The sequence below is a fragment of the Saccopteryx bilineata genome, chromosome 11, assembly GCF_036850765.1.
Source record: "Saccopteryx bilineata isolate mSacBil1 chromosome 11, mSacBil1_pri_phased_curated, whole genome shotgun sequence".
In the NCBI taxonomy this organism is placed as follows: domain Eukaryota; kingdom Metazoa; phylum Chordata; class Mammalia; order Chiroptera; family Emballonuridae; genus Saccopteryx; species Saccopteryx bilineata.
In genome coordinates this window covers 78,622,303-78,639,170 of record NC_089500.1, presented here as the reverse complement: position 1 = coordinate 78,639,170, position 16,868 = coordinate 78,622,303, and the positions used below count along the sequence as shown (strand labels likewise).

The 16,868-nt window shown below is 46.7% G+C and overlaps 1 protein-coding gene across 4 annotated transcripts in view; it reads left to right on the top strand.

Annotated features, from left to right (window-relative positions):
- Window positions 1-16,667, top strand: part of PTBP2 (polypyrimidine tract binding protein 2) — a 65,113-nt gene extending 48,446 nt beyond the window's left edge. Inside the window, exons 9-14 of one of the 4 annotated variants that reach the window (XM_066247563.1) lie at window positions 9,587-9,726; window positions 11,149-11,182; window positions 11,593-11,685; window positions 14,583-14,799; window positions 14,897-14,974; window positions 15,109-16,667. In XM_066247563.1, the coding sequence (XP_066103660.1) occupies window positions 9,587-9,726; window positions 11,149-11,182; window positions 11,593-11,685; window positions 14,583-14,799; window positions 14,897-14,974; window positions 15,109-15,238 (692 nt within the window). In that variant the 3' untranslated portion in view covers window positions 15,239-16,667. Of the gene's footprint in view, window positions 1-9,571; window positions 9,727-11,148; window positions 11,183-11,592; window positions 11,686-14,582; window positions 14,800-14,896; window positions 14,975-15,105 lie in introns of all 4 variants that reach the window. The other 3 variants (XM_066247562.1, XM_066247561.1, XM_066247560.1) reach the window with 3 other exon arrangements.
- Window positions 16,668-16,868: the final 201 nt, after the last annotated feature.

The window sequence follows — 16,868 nt, the reverse complement described above, 5'->3', positions numbered from 1 at the left end:
CTGCATGCGCCCGACCGGGATCCACTTGGCATGCCCACCAGGGGCGACGCTCTGCCCACCAGGGGGCGATGCTCTGCCCCTCTGGGGCATCGCTCTGTTGCGACCAGAGCCACTCTAGCGCCTGGGGCAGAGGCCAAGGAGCCATCCCCAGTGCCCAGGCCATCTTTGCTCCAATGGAGCCTCGGCTGCGGGGGGGGGGGGGGGGGGGGAGACAGAGAGGAAGGAGGGGGGAGGGAGGGAGAAGCAGATGGGCGCTTCTCCTGTGTGCCCTGGCCAGGAATCGAACCCGGGACTTCTACACGCCAGGCCGACGCTCTACCACTGAGCCAACCGGCCAGGGACGTTTTGCTTTTAAAGTAATTTTTAAACACCTAGTACTGCTTTAGTGAGGTCGTCATGCCTTCTGAAAGGTAACTAAATTAAATCTTGGTGTTTATTTGCTTCCAATGATATTTATCAGACAGGTTACTTCAGGGTGCATCCAAAATAGTATTGATCAGATACCCTTCCTGCCACCTTCCTCACACAGTCTTTGTTCAATGAAATCATGGGTGGTCTTTTATTTCGGGTATTCTGTAAGAACACAAGTATATGATGGTAGTTCTTTTCTGCTAAATACTTAGGGGGGTTCACTTTACCTTGTATAATTTTTATATCATGTCTAATAAAATTCACATATTAAATTCATTTGATTGAATTTAAGTACTTTGGAGTCAGTATTGCAAATTTTGATTTATTTTACACAGTAGATTTCTAAGACTAGTGTCTGTCCCTGGCTTTAGTACTTGCTTTCGCTGCTGAGGAATACAGTGTCTCAGGAAAGACAGTTTGTTCAAGAAAGGACACAGTACTTTCTAATCCGTTAGGAATCTGGTATTTCAATGTGTAATCACCAACCTGGCCGACATAGTTATACATGTATTCTACTTCACAGAGCAGGCTGATCAGAAATCCTTGAGATTATAAATTGAGACATCATTTTATCTTGTTTACGTAGTTAATTGAAGGGATAGGTCATTTTTAGAAAGTATCCTAGAAAATTAATTTTTCATGATTATGTCTGCATATAAAAAAATTAGGGCAAATAAAAAGCAAAAGCAAAGTTAGGGCAGATAACTATACGAAGAACACTCATTTTAGAGCTTTCTATGCATTTTGAGGAATAAAGTAACAATTAGCCACTCTTCTGACATGGTCTTAACAGAAAGCAAAGCAAAGCTTTATAGGAAATTTGTTGGTGTTAAAATAACTGGTAATTGAGAATAGCTATAACAAGCATTTAGTACTGATAAAGGTAAACATATAGTCTCTACAGGACAGGCAGTATTTCACAAGCTCTGCAGCACGGCAGAGTCACCGAGCTGAGGATCACTAGGACCAGGTCCCAGGTGTTTGCACTGTGGTTTGCTGTAGTGAGAATTGAGAATTTATGCTGTAGACAAAAATTTATAATTTTTAGATTTAAAACTTTTTTATTAGTGTTCTCATAGAAACCTAACTATCCAGCATCATTTTAATACTTCCCTTACTCATGACACAAACCTGTTTGTCATGTGCAACTCTAAAAGTATTATGTATAGTATAGAATTGTACACCTGAAACCTGTATCATCTTTTTAATCACTGTCCCCCCAATAAAGGAGTGCTTATTTTTAAAATAGGTATAAAACTTATTTTTAATTTACTAAATAATTTTAACTTTTATTTTTCTTTTTCCAAGTGAGAGGAAGGGAAAGATAGACTCCCACATGCACCCCGACCAGTATCCACCCGGCAACCCCTGTCTGGGGCCATGCTCGCAACTGAGCTATTTTTAGCACTTGAGGTAGAGGCTGCATGGAGCCATCCTCCGCTCCAGGGGCCAGTGCGCTCAAAGCAATGGAGCCATGTTTGCGGCAGAGGAAGAGAGAGAAAGGAGGAGAGGAGAGGAGTAGAGAAGCAGATGGGCGCTTCTTCTTTGTTTCCGGACTGGGAATTAAATCCGGGACTTCCACATGCCAGGCTGATGCTCTGCTGCTGAGCCAACTGGCCAGGGCCTTTAACTTATTTTGTAAGTGATTTCTGAAAGCTTTCATTTTCATTGTTACTTTTTTTTTTTTTTTCCTGAAGCTGGAAACGGGGAGAGACAGTCAGACAGACTCCCACATGCGCCCGACCGGGATTCACCCGGCACGCCCACCAGGGGGCGATGCTCTGCCCATCCTGGGCGTCGCCATGTTGCGACCAGAGCCACTCTAGCGCCTGAGGCAGAGGCCACAGAGCCATCCCCAGCGCCCGGGCCATCTTTGCTCCAATGGAGCCTTGGCTGCGGGAGGGGAAGAGAGAGACAGAGAGGAAAGCGCGGCGGAGGGGTGGAGAAGCAAATGGGCGCTTCTCCTGTGTGCCCTGGCCGGGAATCGAACCCGGGTCCTCAGCACGCTAGGCCGACGCTCTACCGCTGAGCCAACCGGCCAGGGCTCATTGTTACTTTTGAGTGGGTTATTCACATGGTAATTTTGAAAAACTATATTATGGAATATTTCAGTTATCGTATATTAATATAATGAATTCCATGTCCATCATCTCGATTCACTATTTTTCATGCTTGTTTTATCTGTTTCTTGTTTCTATTGTATTTTGAAACAAATCTTGACATCGTGTCATCCTAAACATTTATCATATCTCTAATGACATTTTCTTACCAAACCACTTATTATGACACTTATCCAAATATGAAAGTGATTTCTTAATGTCATTGAATGTCCAGTCCATCTTTAAATTTCTTTAGTTGTCTCCAGAGATGTTTTTTAAGGGTTGACTGGTGAGAATAAGATCCTCGAAAGGTCCACACCTGGTATTTGTCTCCGTCTCCTAAGTCTTGTGCTCTGTACGGGCCGCTCCCTGCACTCTCCCCAAGCATGCGACTCAGGCGGGGGCCCCTGGTTGGAGTCCCAGCGTCGGCTGCAGTCTGGCTCTTCTGTGTGTCTTCCTCTGCTCCTCCCTGCACTGCTCCTCTGTGTAAGCTCGCAGTTAGCTCCACTGGCTGGGTTAGATTCCAATTCTGTTCCTTCCGTTTGTGTAAGCAAAAGTCCCTCCTGGGTGTTCCTGCCCCTCGAGTGGCACCTCATTAGTGAGGAAGCCGGACGCCCGTGTCCCACCCACTGCCCTGATCTCAGTGATGCTTGAAGAGTGCTGGTGGCTTCAGGTGCCAACATCCAATCCTTCTGCTGCTCCCAGTGTCCACTAATGTCCACTAATGACTGTGGCCTTCATTGGTTTCTTTTGGGGTACAGATGTGGCATTTACCCCCTAATGCACACATTCCTTCTACGTTAATTAGTTGAAAATCTTTCTAAAGTGGAATTTCCTTCATCACCAGGGCTGCTTATCTAGTGATACTGTTTGTGCAGAACACAAATTCTTGCATTTATTTGTTAATTATCAGTGGAAGAAGTTGCTACCCAGCTTTTGTTTGGCTTAGATAAGTATTTAAACAAGTTAATGAATGGGGCAGTTTAGATTCTTCCCAGCCTGTCCTTGAAACATGAGCTACTGGCGGCTGCTTCTCATTCCTGGTCATCTGAGTGGTTTGCGAGAGTGGGCTTAGCCTAGAGGTGGTCGGTTTTATTTATGTAATTATCGGGAGTTTTTGGTGGGGAGGGTTCTTGTTAAATTACTCCTGAAAGGATTGGGGGCAGGTGGATAAGTAACTAAACCGAGTTCATTAAAATTTAGATACTTCTCTGAAGAAAGAGTTCATCCCCATAAAATAACCAGGAAGCTTTAATATTTTCCTCCGTAAATATCAATAGATTATCCTCTCTTACAGCTAATTGTGAGAAAATACCTTCAGAAGTGAGTGTGGATTATTTAATCAAAGGCTGGATGTCCCTCAGGTGTTCTTGTCCCCATGCGTGTGAGCAGTCTGCCTGTTCCCTCCTGATTGAGTCTGTAAGACATGCAGTAACGGGTGTCCCATGAACTGCGGTGTACACGGTCGCAGTGGCATGCGGGAGACTCAGAGACAGACACAGTGGACATGAGTATTGTGACACTGAGCTAATAGAGCAGTACTTGTATGTGAGTGATACCTGTGCTCTCCTCTGCACGCGTGTGTGCGTGCGTGTGTGTTTAGGAAATAGGTGTTCTTTCAATGTTGTCTTTTAGATATTAAATAAATTTAGGCTGTTCAAGGTTTCAGTATTTTCCAAAGGTGAATTCTATTCAATAGCCCCACAGGTTAGGAAGAATGAAATTATTACTTGGTGTTTTCATGAATGTGTAAGGCTCCTTACAGTTCATTATGGTGCTGTAGGCCATTAAATAGACTTTTCTAAAAAGAAATGTGGTGAAAGGAGTCTCAGATGCACAAGTTTCTGAGGAACGGGACCTTTCCGGATAATTGGTACTGCTTGAGGGGGATTAGCTATTCTTCCTACTACATTTGCTCTTCTTATAGAAATTTGGCTCTACTCAGAATGTCTAGACATATCTTGGGGGTGGTTCCTATTACAGAATTACTATTGAGGAAATTGTTTAAAAATAGTTACTTAGATCCCACCTTTGTTGCTAAGAGTTTTTTATTTTATATGTTTTTATGGCAAGTACACTTGAAATGCTGTGGTGTAGAATAGAATTGTCTCAATCCCAAGGACCAGAGTTTTATTTATCTGATGGTATGGATACTATTTATAGCTAGCTGTTTATTGACGGTTGTGTGCCTGGCATCATTTTTAGCCTTTTTGTGTAAGTTCCCCTTATTGCCCCATTTTGTAGATTCGGAAGCTGGAGCCCAGTGATTAGTTAACAGTTTGCTCAGATTCTCATCATTGGTGAGTGGCTGCGACAGTTCCCAGAGCCGAGCAGCCTGGCTCTGAGGTCCCTGCTCCTCTGAACGGTGGCCAGGGGACAGGGTGTGCTGTAGTGAGCGGGGCCTTGAGCCTGCCTTCTCTGCCCTGGGCATTGAGTGAGTGCAATCATGCCACACATGCAGTAAGTAGGTATGGCCATACTGTTAATGATTGTTTTCCGTTATACTAAGATGTTTTCTATTGCCATACAGATTTTTAATTATTTCATTGATAAGAGGAAAGCAACAACTCATTGTTCCATATAGTTGTGCACTCACTGATTGCTTCTCATATGTGCCCTTACTGGGGATTGAACCCTTGACCTCCATGCACTGGGATGATGCTCTATCCACCAAGCAACCTGGCCAGGGTGCCGTGGCAGACTTCTCTCATGGGCCAAAGGCCATTTGATTTGAATAAGAATAAGGAGGATTTAAAAAACACAGAGTGCACTAATGTTAGGGGAGTGAGCAATGCTGGGTAATGAATGACGTGCCTGGTGGTGAGAAACATGGAAGGTGGTGGTGCCCGGACAGGAGCTCCCGTCGATGCTGGTCCCAGGGCCCTGGGGGCTGACACTCTGCCCGAGACGTCCCTGTGGGTCCAGAGTGGATGCGTGGGGCGAGAAGGAAACGAAGCAGAGATGGGGAGGACAACGGGAAGTGGCCCCTTTCTGACGTGCTTACATAAGAATATGGGAACCTGGGAGGCGTCGCTGGGTCAGGAAGCCCTGCCTCTGACTTGGAGCAGGGGTCCTGTGGGCTTGTGAACTGGCGGCCAGGGGGGTGATGCTGAAACCCTTGGTGTAAGATTCCCAGGTCCAGGAGAGGAAGGGAACTGCAGACCTGATGTGGGGACGGTAAGTGGCGCACAGCTGTCGTGGATGAAATAAAGCAGCGGGAATTGAGTGGTGGAGTCAATAGTTCTGAAATCAGAACTGCGCATTCGATTCAGTGGTTACTATAGAGGATTCACAAAAACGAGAGTAAGTCAAATTGTTACGGACTAAGGATGGAAATATGAAGTAACTGCTCTGAAGTGTGCCGCAGACAGGAGGAAGGGGACCTGGGGTAGTGACTCAGGAGTAAAGCAGTCCGGGGAAGTGTTACAGTGAGGATGTGCGCACAGTCACCGAGAGGGCGGACTCCACATCCACACAGCCCGGAGTTCAGGACCTGGCTCAGCTCCCACAGCTGTGGTGGACACGTTGCCTGTGCTCCGTGTTCTGGGCTCATGGTGAGGATTCCCAGTGTTAGTGCCTTCCACAGCCTCTGCACAGGGCCCCCCACACCAGGATGCTCGTCACCACAGCTGGTGTGTGTGTTTAAGCCTGGCTGCAGTCCCGAATGGACTGTGGTGGATCGGGCCACGAGGGCAGTGGAAATGGTGGGGTCTGGGACCTCCAGAGGTACCATGGAGCCATTGTGAGCGCTGGCGGGGAGCTGTATCCGGCTTGCAGAAGTGCACGGGCGGAGCTGGAGCTGGAGTAGTCACTGGCCTGTGGTCTGTGTTCTTTCCACCATTCTGTATCTTACGAAGAGAGGGAAAAGGGACAGATGGAAGAAGGGGGACCATTCGAAGTAGGTAGAAGAAGAATTTAGGGATTTTGACCTCTTAGAATATCCTTGCTGAACATAATGGGGCTGAGAGTAGGTTGTAGAACTGAAGTCTAGTAGGGACCGCCAGAGAACAGACTAGCAGTCGGCTCGTGCTGGAGAGCAAGGGCTGGGGTCGTGTGGGGGGTGTCTGTTCCTGCATGGAGGCCAGAGGAGGCCCCGTGGCTGTGAGGGGACAGGAAGGGGGGATTGGAAGGAAGATGTCAGGAAAAGGGGATTCGAGTGTTAGAAGTGAATGGCACAGAGAGCTGAGGGAATGGAGGGGAGAAGAATTAAAGCTATAGCAAGAGAACGTCAGTGTGGTGCGGAGTGGAAGACAGCCAGGTGAGGAGGTACAGGGCAGAGTCAGCAGAAGAAGGTGGTAGAATCAGCACATCTACAAACAGTGCTCAGGATGAGGAACTTTTTGAGATTACTTTAATATTGGTAACTAATTATAATTAGTTCTTAAGTTGGGTTTTTTGGCTTAGTAGGCACTGAGAATTATTGCTTCTTGTCTATTAGAATTGAAAATGAAATAAATTAAACTGCTTTTAATTTATTGTGGAACAGAGCCAGTCAAATGGTTTTAATGGAATTTTGAAGCTGGTTTTATATTGTTCAGAGGGACCTGAGTTCTGAGTGTTTTCTCCTCCTGCTGTGCCTTGTGGTGTGTGTGTTACCGACTGGGTAGAAGTCCAGGTTACTTTCTCTACTAAAAGGTAGCCAGTTAAAGGCAGGGAGACGAGGGGTGATCTTGCGCTGTGATGCCAATGTTTTTTGTGTTGTCTCTTCAGTGGGACACTGCACCCGGTCCCAGCTCTGTGAAAACGGGAGGAACAGTGTTTAAGGAAGGAAGAGGGGTCACTTTCTACGAGTGTGCAGTTGCTGTAGGGCATGCCAGGAGTTTGGAGTGCCTTCGTCCTCGGCATGGGCACCAGGTGGAGGTGCCCACCGAGGGCTCAGTCACGAGAGCTCTGGAGCGGAGCAGGAAGTTAGTGCTGCGAGGGCCCCGCTGCTTAGAAAGAGCCACACTCCGCAACCCGCACACGCAGGCAGCACCACTGTGCACTAGTGCACTGCACAGGAGACGCTGCTGTTTTCTCGTGAGGTCCTTGTTTCTGGGACTTCCTTTAGAGACAGAACGGGTTGATGGAGAGAACACGGTGGGCCATGACCAATCAATCAGTGCATACACGGGGTTCATTATTCTTGTCTCTGTTTTCATGTATTTTGGGAATTTTCAAAAATAAGTAAAATCTAAAGAAAAGTGGAGAAGAAAAAAGGGATTTCGAAACAGTGTAGACAAGAAGCCATAAAATAAACTCATCTAGAGCAAGGTTGTGAGGAACCCCCACCCGCTGCTGGGGTGCTCAGCGAGAAGGCTAATGCGGAATGGAAGCAGCATGCTTTCAAGTCTAAAACTAAGGAGGCTCAGGGACTTTGACTCTTAAAGAACACTGCAGACTGACAGTGGAAGGTCACAGCAGTTTTTAGAGTAAAACAGTTGACACTTGGCCGAAAGGACAAGGTACCTGAAAGAGGGGGTAACTGCGCATCCCGATGACAGACAGACAGACGGAGGCTGGCAGAGGGAGGAGGGGAGAGCGTCAGCTGGGGGGACCCCAGTGCTGAGGGCAGTGCCGCCCAGGTATGTCTCGTTAGCTTCCCTGAGGTTGGATGAGAGTTTTTTCTTTGTTTGAATCATGGGAAGGAGGAAGAAAACGTGTATTCATGCTGTAATGAAGCGACATTTAGTGAGAAGTAAGCTGGTATGTCAGGGTTTCAGGATGAAGGATTCCAAACCATTGGTCACTGGAAAGTGGATACAAGATGCTGAGACAGGAGGGAGTTCCCTAAAGAAATGATGGAACAATCTTTAAGACGCAGAGCAGCGACAGGAAGTAGAACAGAAGGAAGAAGGGAGTGAGGAGACGGATAGCGGAGGGCGGGGAATCTCTGAATCTGTGTGAGTGACTGCCTGCTCTCTGTCCTGGAGAGTGCTGGCCGAGGAGTGTGGGCCCCCCCCACCGTGGGCGCCGGTCTCGCAAGCAGCCCTGGGAAGATCTCGAGCAGAGGGGGTGAACGGGCTGGCGCTCCGGGCGTTTGCAGCAGCGTCTCAGCCTGTCCATCTCCTGGTGCAGAGCTCATCTGTGTGCGGACACCGAAAACAGACCGCACTTCCCCATGTATGAGACGCACTTTCCCTGGAAAATTTGGGGTCTAAAAACTGGGTGCATTTATGCAGTGGTTGTGACATTTCAAATGCCGTCAATGGAACTGAGGACAAGGCAGTAGATGAAGACAGTGGTTCGTCCTCGGACAGAGATGAATACAAGCTGATGAATAGGAGTTTTAACAGTGATGAGGAGTTGTGTGAATTTTATGATGAATAAAACTTCAGTTCAGTAACTTTATGTAATACATTTTTTTTTCAAATTTTGGGCCCCAAAATTAAGGTGCGTCTTATGCATGGGAGCACCTTTACATGGGGAAATAAATACAGTATACCAATCTGACAAAAAATGGGTATTTCAAATCATTCCCACCGGACAGCTGTTGTCCTATTGCCTGCTGTCACTTTTTTTACTTGACACTAAGGGAAAGGTCAGTGCCCAACTAGTTGGGCGTTCCCCGTTTTAAAAGTTGCTGCGCTCACACCGACGGAACATCACTGGTATTTAGGAACTGAGGCCTTCCGAGCTTTATAAGCTGCGATTACTTCTTTGATTTCATGTGTGAGTTTATGAAGAAGATAGTGCTTGTGGAAAACAAGTGAGTTACTGCAGTGTTGAAGGTGATATTTTTAGATGAGGCATCTTGCGATAAGCCATGGGAGAGACTTTTTCAAGTCTCTGACTTGGAAATACACTATTCCTTATGATCTGTTTGCTTTTCCGTAGGAAATGGAATGTTTTATATTTTTAATGTAATACAGGTATGTACACCTTTGTTCTAATATTTAATTTCACTGAAACCAGTTCTCTGATGCCTCCGTGTCAGCAAACCTTTTTCCTAAATGTCTTAAAAATTAATTTTCAGGAACCTCTGGAGTGGCCAGCCTAAAGTCGTGTAGCCGTTGTGCTTAAGTTGGTTTATGTAAATGACTTGTGTGTGTTTCGTAAAATACGCTTTATTTTAAAATTAGGGCTTCCCGTTGCAGCTGTTCCAGGAGCTCTGAGCCCTCTGGCCATTCCAAACGCCGCGGCGGCCGCGGCTGCGGCTGCGGCGGGCCGCGTGGGGATGCCCGGAGTCTCGGCCGGCGGCAACACGGTCCTGCTGGTTAGCAATCTGAACGAGGAGGTCAGTGCCGGTCTCGCCTGTGCGTCCTTGACCCCACTCATCTGTGCAAGTCCCATGTTGATTTCATTTCGCACTTGCCTTTCTTTTTATGTACATTCATTAGAGTATTTTTTGTATGTTTCTACTTCTGAATAAAATCTATGTACTTGTTTAAGTAATACTTCCTTTAGACAATCATATCTCTTTAAATAAATATATATATTTAACCTAACTACCTATTTTTCCTAAGAAAAATATGGTGAAGTACAGTAGTTTTGCTTTTTTTATCTTTTTGTTCTCAAAGGCAAATATAATTCGATTTGCAGATTTAACTGTAAAACAGTTTTGCTCTTTGCCTTGTTTAATTATTTGCTTGTTCATTTCATGCTTATGTGTCATTGCATTTTTTTAAACCTTATTTTATGTGAACTGCTCTAATGCGTTTTTCTCCGAAGGTTCTTCCAGAGGTCCTGGCGAGGCCCCGTCTCTCTTAGTAACTTTCTTTGCAGTCACTATACTAGTCATTGTCTTCTAGAGACGTTTCCCAACTTTACCCCCCTTGTTCAATAAAATTTATTTCAAATAATTGTTACTTTTAGTTACACATTTTATGTCTGGTATATTTTATTTTGATTGCTGTGAAAGCTGGTATGAAATGTGGGAGACTCAGTGTATCAGTTTACGGTGTCTAATTTGACTGTTGAATATTTGTTTCATTTTTAATTGGCCTCTGTTAATAAGAACATGAAGCTTATTTTATCATTTAATACTACTGTCATTCGCAGTTCTGCATGCTAAAATGTTTGAATCAGAGTGCCTTTGTTTTTCTTTTAAAAACGTTGCCTGCATTTCATAACCAGCCGTGCTTATGCCGTTGAAGTTCCAAGTTTAAACCCCGTGCATGTCTCCTCCCCACGTTGAGATGAAAAGCTGTAATGGACTCTGATGTAGATGTACTTTACCCATATTTGTCTTGGATGACTACATTTTACTCAGTTTTTCTTGTACAGTACATAAACCAACCATTTTCTGACCAAATTCCTGCATTTCCTATGTACTGACCTATATTTTATTTTTTTTTTGTTCCCCAACTCCTTATTTTTTTCTTCTGCATTGCTGTTTCCCTTCCCCATTTCATCCTCTCCCTGTGTGTTCACCTTCCCTCTCCTTGTCTTTCCCAAACACCCACCCCTTCCCTGTCGTGTCCTCTGTTTTCCTCGTCCCTGTCTTCATCCCGTCTCCATTCCCTACGTTCATGCTTCTGTGCTTGAACAAATGTTCCTCGGACCAACTTGCCCCAATTAACCGCCTTGAACCATGATCCATGACCACCTCACCATTCTGCGGGAACCACCCTTCGTATGGATGATCTGTTCATCTCCGCTCTTCCTCGACTCTCCTCTCTTCTTGTCTTACGCTGCTTGCTCCTCTCTCCTTCTAAAGATGGTTACGCCCCAAAGTCTATTTACCCTCTTCGGTATGTTATCGTCAGCACTATACTTTTATTACTGATTTCATTTTGGTTTCACCTTAACTCTGATTTGTAGCTAGTACTTTGGCTTAAAGTTGAATAGTAAATCTTTTGCTATTTTTCTTTGCTATTTAAAACTCTCCATAGACACAAAATTTGTTTTAATGCATGCTGATTTATTTTGCATGGTCTTTAATATCATTCACATAGCTTTGAGGGTTTATCAAAATTTGTTCTTTTCAAAATTCACTGTTCAAAATCTCGACCTTTCTTTATTCATTTGTGAGAATGGTGAGCTTGAGTGTGTGATCATGTTGGTGTCTGAGTGTTTCATTAATATGTCAGAAAGATGACCTTGAGCTGACTCACACCTCAAATTAACTCCCTTCTGGATTACCTCTGTGGCTCCACCCAAGGTGTCTATGGAGACGTGCAGCGCGTGAAGATCTTGTACAACAAGAAGGACAGTGCTCTCATCCAGATGGCGGACGGGAACCAGTCACAACTGGGTAAGGCGGACGCGGGCTGCCCGGCAGCCGCAGGGCCCGGCCCGGGCCGGGCCGCTCAGCCAGCCCATCGGCGAGAACGGCCCCTTTGCGCTACTGAGCAGCCACCGGTGGTTTTAGGGGCCAGGGCTCCGAATGTCACGTTTCCTGTGTGATGTAAATAGTGCTCTGTGGTGAACGTGCTCGTGTCTTTCTGCTCTGCTCTGTCGACATGGGAAGGACTCTGGGCTCCCAAGTTGTAGTAACACTTGTGCCAGAGTTGCGAGGAACATGGATTTTACAGGTGCTAGGTCTTTTCAGAATGACACTCCTGGGCCAGATACACTGTTAGTTCCTTTAGGAATCTGGAAATAGACTTTAGTCAAGTTACGCATATATTTTTACTTGCTTGGTGATTTTTAATTACATTAATATCTCATTTGTACACAGATTGCATAAACCTAGAGTGTAAGTGCATCTCACAGCATAATTGACGGTACACCACGTGCTCTGTGCTCAGAATTCCATTCGATGAGGTCCAGGGAAGATGGGGCTTCACACAGATTGCAGTCACATTGCTCATTTTGAAATTTGCTGTTTTTGACATAAAGACTAGCGTAATGTTGCCGTTATATCAGTGAGACTCGCAGACTAACAGCATGACACAGAGTGTACCTTGTGGCCTTTGGAGACAGTCAGAGTCAAGTTTGGATGTCATTGCTTCTTGCCAGCTATTGTGGGAGCCCAGACAATGCATAGGACGTCATGCATCTGGCTTTTCTCCATTTAAAGTGCAAATGTCTGTCTTTAATGAGAGCTCTGTCTTTATGCCCTGGGGGGTGGGGGGGTCACTGTAAGGAGCGTTTCTCAGTGCCTTCCACACAGAGCACCCCCCGCACTGCCTTGGTTCCTGGTCACCGTGTGGGCAGCGGCACGACCTCACAGACATCAGGTGTGTGTGCCCACCACTGTGGCTGACAAGTACTAGAGGTACAGTTAAACCAACGTCTTCTGAGTAGTTTTTCGGTTTGCTGTAAGGAATATTTTAAATGAGTGGTATTTTAATTTTTACTGTATTAGTCTGCCTAGGCTGCCATACAAAATACCACAGACTGAGTGGCTTAAACAACAGAAATTTATTTCTCAGGGTCCTGGAGGTGGACCAGCCCAGATCCGGGTGCCAGGGTCCGGTTTCTGGTGAGGGCTCTCCTGGCTCGTGACAGCTGCTCCTTGGTCTGCACTGGCTCTCCTCCACTCCCCGGAGCTTCCTCTTGGGGGGGGGGGGGGCAAAGCCTTCTTACACTGCAGGAGGGCTCGCCCTGGGGGCCTCACTGACCTTCTGGTTACCTCCTCTCAGGCCCTGCCTCCAGAGAGCTTGGGGGGTCAGGCTTCAGCACAGTAACGTGAGAGAAGACAGTTCAGTGCGTAACATACTTACTGTAAAAAGCCCTAGTTTTTTACTTAATAATAGCATGATTTAGAGCAGGGGTCTCAAACTGGCGGCCCGCCCACCAATTTTGTGCGGCCGCAGACTGGCCCGCAGACTAATCCACGAAATTTGATTAGTCTGCGGGCCGCACAAAATTGGTGGGCGGGCCGCGAGTTTGAGACCCCTGATTTAGAGTTTCTGAGCTGTATAGTGGCAAATAATATTTCTCTTTGTGTTGCTATCAAAGAAGTTATTTTAATAGGAATTTCAAGTAAAACTGAATGATAATGAAAGTATTATACAAATTATATATATTGTAAAGGAAGTGTATGTCCCTTTGCTATCAACAATTGAGTTGATTTTGTTAGGTGTAAGTGTAAATTTCTAAGCTTGTGTGAAAGGCAAGGAATTAGTGGGAGTCGGCCGAGGTGAGTCGTTCCTGCTGGCCTGTTAGAAACCTGGAAGAGACTGTTACAGACCCTGACTCGAGTAAACTGGCAGGAAGAGTGCAGACGAGGGAGGGAGGGAAGGGCTCACTGGGGCTCCTCGTGAAGGGTGCCATGCACTCAACGGCGTCTTCCTTCCCAGACCCCTTTGTGTGTAACTGGTCTGTCCTGTGTGTGTCAGCTAACAAGCAGTGTGTCGGGGCGGGGCGGGTCCTGTCCAGCTCGAGCCCTGGGGTGTGGGGGGTCCGTCCAGGGGCTCTGTCCAGTCGCTGCCTGCACCCGCTGTGCAGCTGCTCTGGTGTGAGCGGTCGGACCAGGCTACCTCAGTTGCAGGACGTGTCCTAGGAAGTCGATTTTCAGTGGTGACTAGTGAAGAAAGAGTCCTGTCTCTAACCTCACGCCAGGTAACGAATCTGAATAGTCCCCCCTGCTGCTGGAAGAGGCCGCCTGCCTGCGGGGACCTTTATGGTCTGGAAGGGGCAGGGCAGCCCAGTGAGCTGTGCGCTCGCCGCAGGGACGTCTGTCGGGAGGTCACAGCGTCTGCAGGCGGGGGAGAGGGGCCCGGCTGTGGCAGTGGGGGGGGGTGGGGCTGGAGCACGGCCCCTCGGCGACAGGACAGGCGCGCTTCCTGAGGGACCGTGTTCTGTACAGTGGGCAGTCGTGCGGAGCGCCCAGCTCCGTCTTCCCGTTGGGGTCTTCTGTGTCGCCCACCAGCTGCCCACGCCCGCAGGAGCCCAGTCCCCCGCCTGACCGGCAGCCACACTGCAGGACCGCTGTGCACGGGGGCTGGGGCGGGTGGAGAGGAGCCCAGCAGGAGGATGAACAGGAAACTGAGTCGTGCAGGTCACACGTGACGGCAGTGGGGTGGGAACGGGCGCTCAGACGTGGTGCGGGAGGGGGCGGCCTGTGTGGTGGATGGACTTCGCAGGTTGTCGTGGAGGAGCGGTCAATCTGACCTGCCGCCTGGTAGGGCGCTCTGCCAGGCGCCCTGTCTGCTGTGAGTCTTGAGCCTTTTTAGCAGGCACCGCTCTGTTCCGTTTCCATAGCCATGAACCACCTCAACGGACAGAAGATGTACGGGAAGATCATCCGGGTCACCCTGTCCAAGCACCAGACCGTGCAGCTACCTCGCGAGGGGCTCGACGACCAGGGCCTCACCAAGGACTTCGGGAACTCGCCCCTGCACCGCTTCAAGAAGCCCGGATCCAAGAACTTCCAGAACATCTTTCCCCCTTCTGCGACCCTTCACCTGTCCAACATCCCGTGAGTATGAGGGCTGACGTCCAGCAAGGGGACACCTGCAGGCGTGAGTGTGGAGCGGGCCAGTCACTTGCTCTCTCGCTTTGCTCCCCTGCCCTAGCCCTTCGGTGGCGGAGGAGGACCTGCGGACGCTGTTCGCCAACACGGGGGGCACTGTGAAAGCATTCAAGTTCTTCCAGTAAGCACACGCTCTTGTCTTCTATTGGGGGCTGGCCAGTGAGAAAGTTCCAGTAGTTTGTATTTGTTTTCCAGGAAAGTCCAGCCTTTCCTGATTGTGAGGAAGTATCTAACGCTGTGGTTTTGTTTCAGAAGAGATCACAAGATGGCCCTCCTGCAGATGGCCACAGTGGAGGAGGCCATCCAGGCCCTGATCGACCTGCACAACTACAACCTGGGCGAGAACCACCACCTGCGGGTGTCCTTCTCCAAGTCCACCATCTAGGCGGCCAGCGAGCGAGAGCGGAGGAGTCACAGTGTTTGCTGTCATCACCTGTGTGGACTGTTCAGAAAAGTGGGGACCAGAGTTTGATTTTCTTCTTGTTTCCTTTCTCATGCTGTTACCATTCCTCGGTTCTGAAACGAAATGGCGTAGGTAAAGACAAAGTCACCGGCTGCTGTATGTCATCCGTGCGATAGGGAAGCCATTTTTATTGTCTGTTTAAAATTTCAGTTTAATTTTACTTTCCTTTTTCAATTTAGTTGACATACGTGCCTTAAAAGGAAAACTAGTGTTGCTATTGTGCATTTACTAGAAAAAAGGAATTGGTTGTCTAGGGCACATTGTTATATGGGGATTACAATATGTTTAGGCAGGGGTGTGTAAAAAGGTTAAGTTTTTGTTTCTCCTGCTTGGAACTTAATTTTGAGTTATTGGCTTGTCACATTTCTTTCTATTTAATCAAGTAAGATACAGGATATTGAAAGAATAAAGCAGCGTTTTTTAGTTTTACTACTTTACTTTAGGCTTTATTGCTTTAAGAAAACATTGGCCTTTTGTATCTCACAATTCTGGTCTAGATTCAGTTATGAATGTAGGCATTAGTTAAAATTAACAAGATGCAGAGTATTAATTTCTGTAAGTTTGAGCCCTACGTGGAAAGCATTGTGGAACCTTAACCTTTTGTACACGCTCTTGTGGGACAGGTCATATAACTACCCGTCAGCACTCAGTAACGTCTTGTTTGTGGCTGAATATTTTCCGTAGATGTTTTGAAGTTGACATGACTTATGTGCATTTAAATATCTATTGCCATCCTTAGTTTGTACTTAAGATTTGGAATATGGTTGTGGATTTCTGAGCATGTGAAGACTGGTCTAGCTAGTTTAAGAACTGGTGCATGTATTTTTCAGAGATAAAGAAAGTGTACTGCAAAGATTTGCAGGAAGATTCATTTTGTGGCAGTTTTCTAAAACTGACAACCAGGTGGGACCAAAGTTTATGTGCCTTTAGTCTTAATTTACCTTGCATTGTAATATTCAGTTTTAATAAATCTTCAGAATATTTTGTATTTAGGAATAGATCTGACTTTAATAAAAACATGGCTCAGAATCTACAGGTCAAATTAATTTGAACAGTTCTTGTCGATCTGAATTGTTGATTCTGTTTAAATGACCAATACTTTTTTGAAATTGATGTACTTAGTTTCAAGATTCATAGATTCTGTTATCTATGTAGACAGAACGGTCATGTATATTTTCTATTAGTTGAGTTTTTACATCTTTAGAAATGTAAAATTCAGTATAGTTTGAAAGCGGCACAATTAAAAATTAATTTTCTAACAAAGTTGGGAGGTTTGATGGTGGTTTACTTTCCTGTGTGTGTACTCTGCTCACCTCTGTAGCATGTTCAATAAACACTTCTGCGCTCTGTATCCACCTCTTCTCTCTCCTCTGTTCTCCACTGTGCTCTGACCTGTCCCTTTCTGCCGGCGGGCTGGGCGGGCGGGCAGGGTGCACGGCTGCAAATCCTGCCTTTCGCAGGAATAAACCAGACGCTGTGGAGCTCCACCAGCGGGGTGCTTTTCATTGAAAAGCAGTGGCTGCTTCCCGGAGGACACGGACTTAGCATGTCC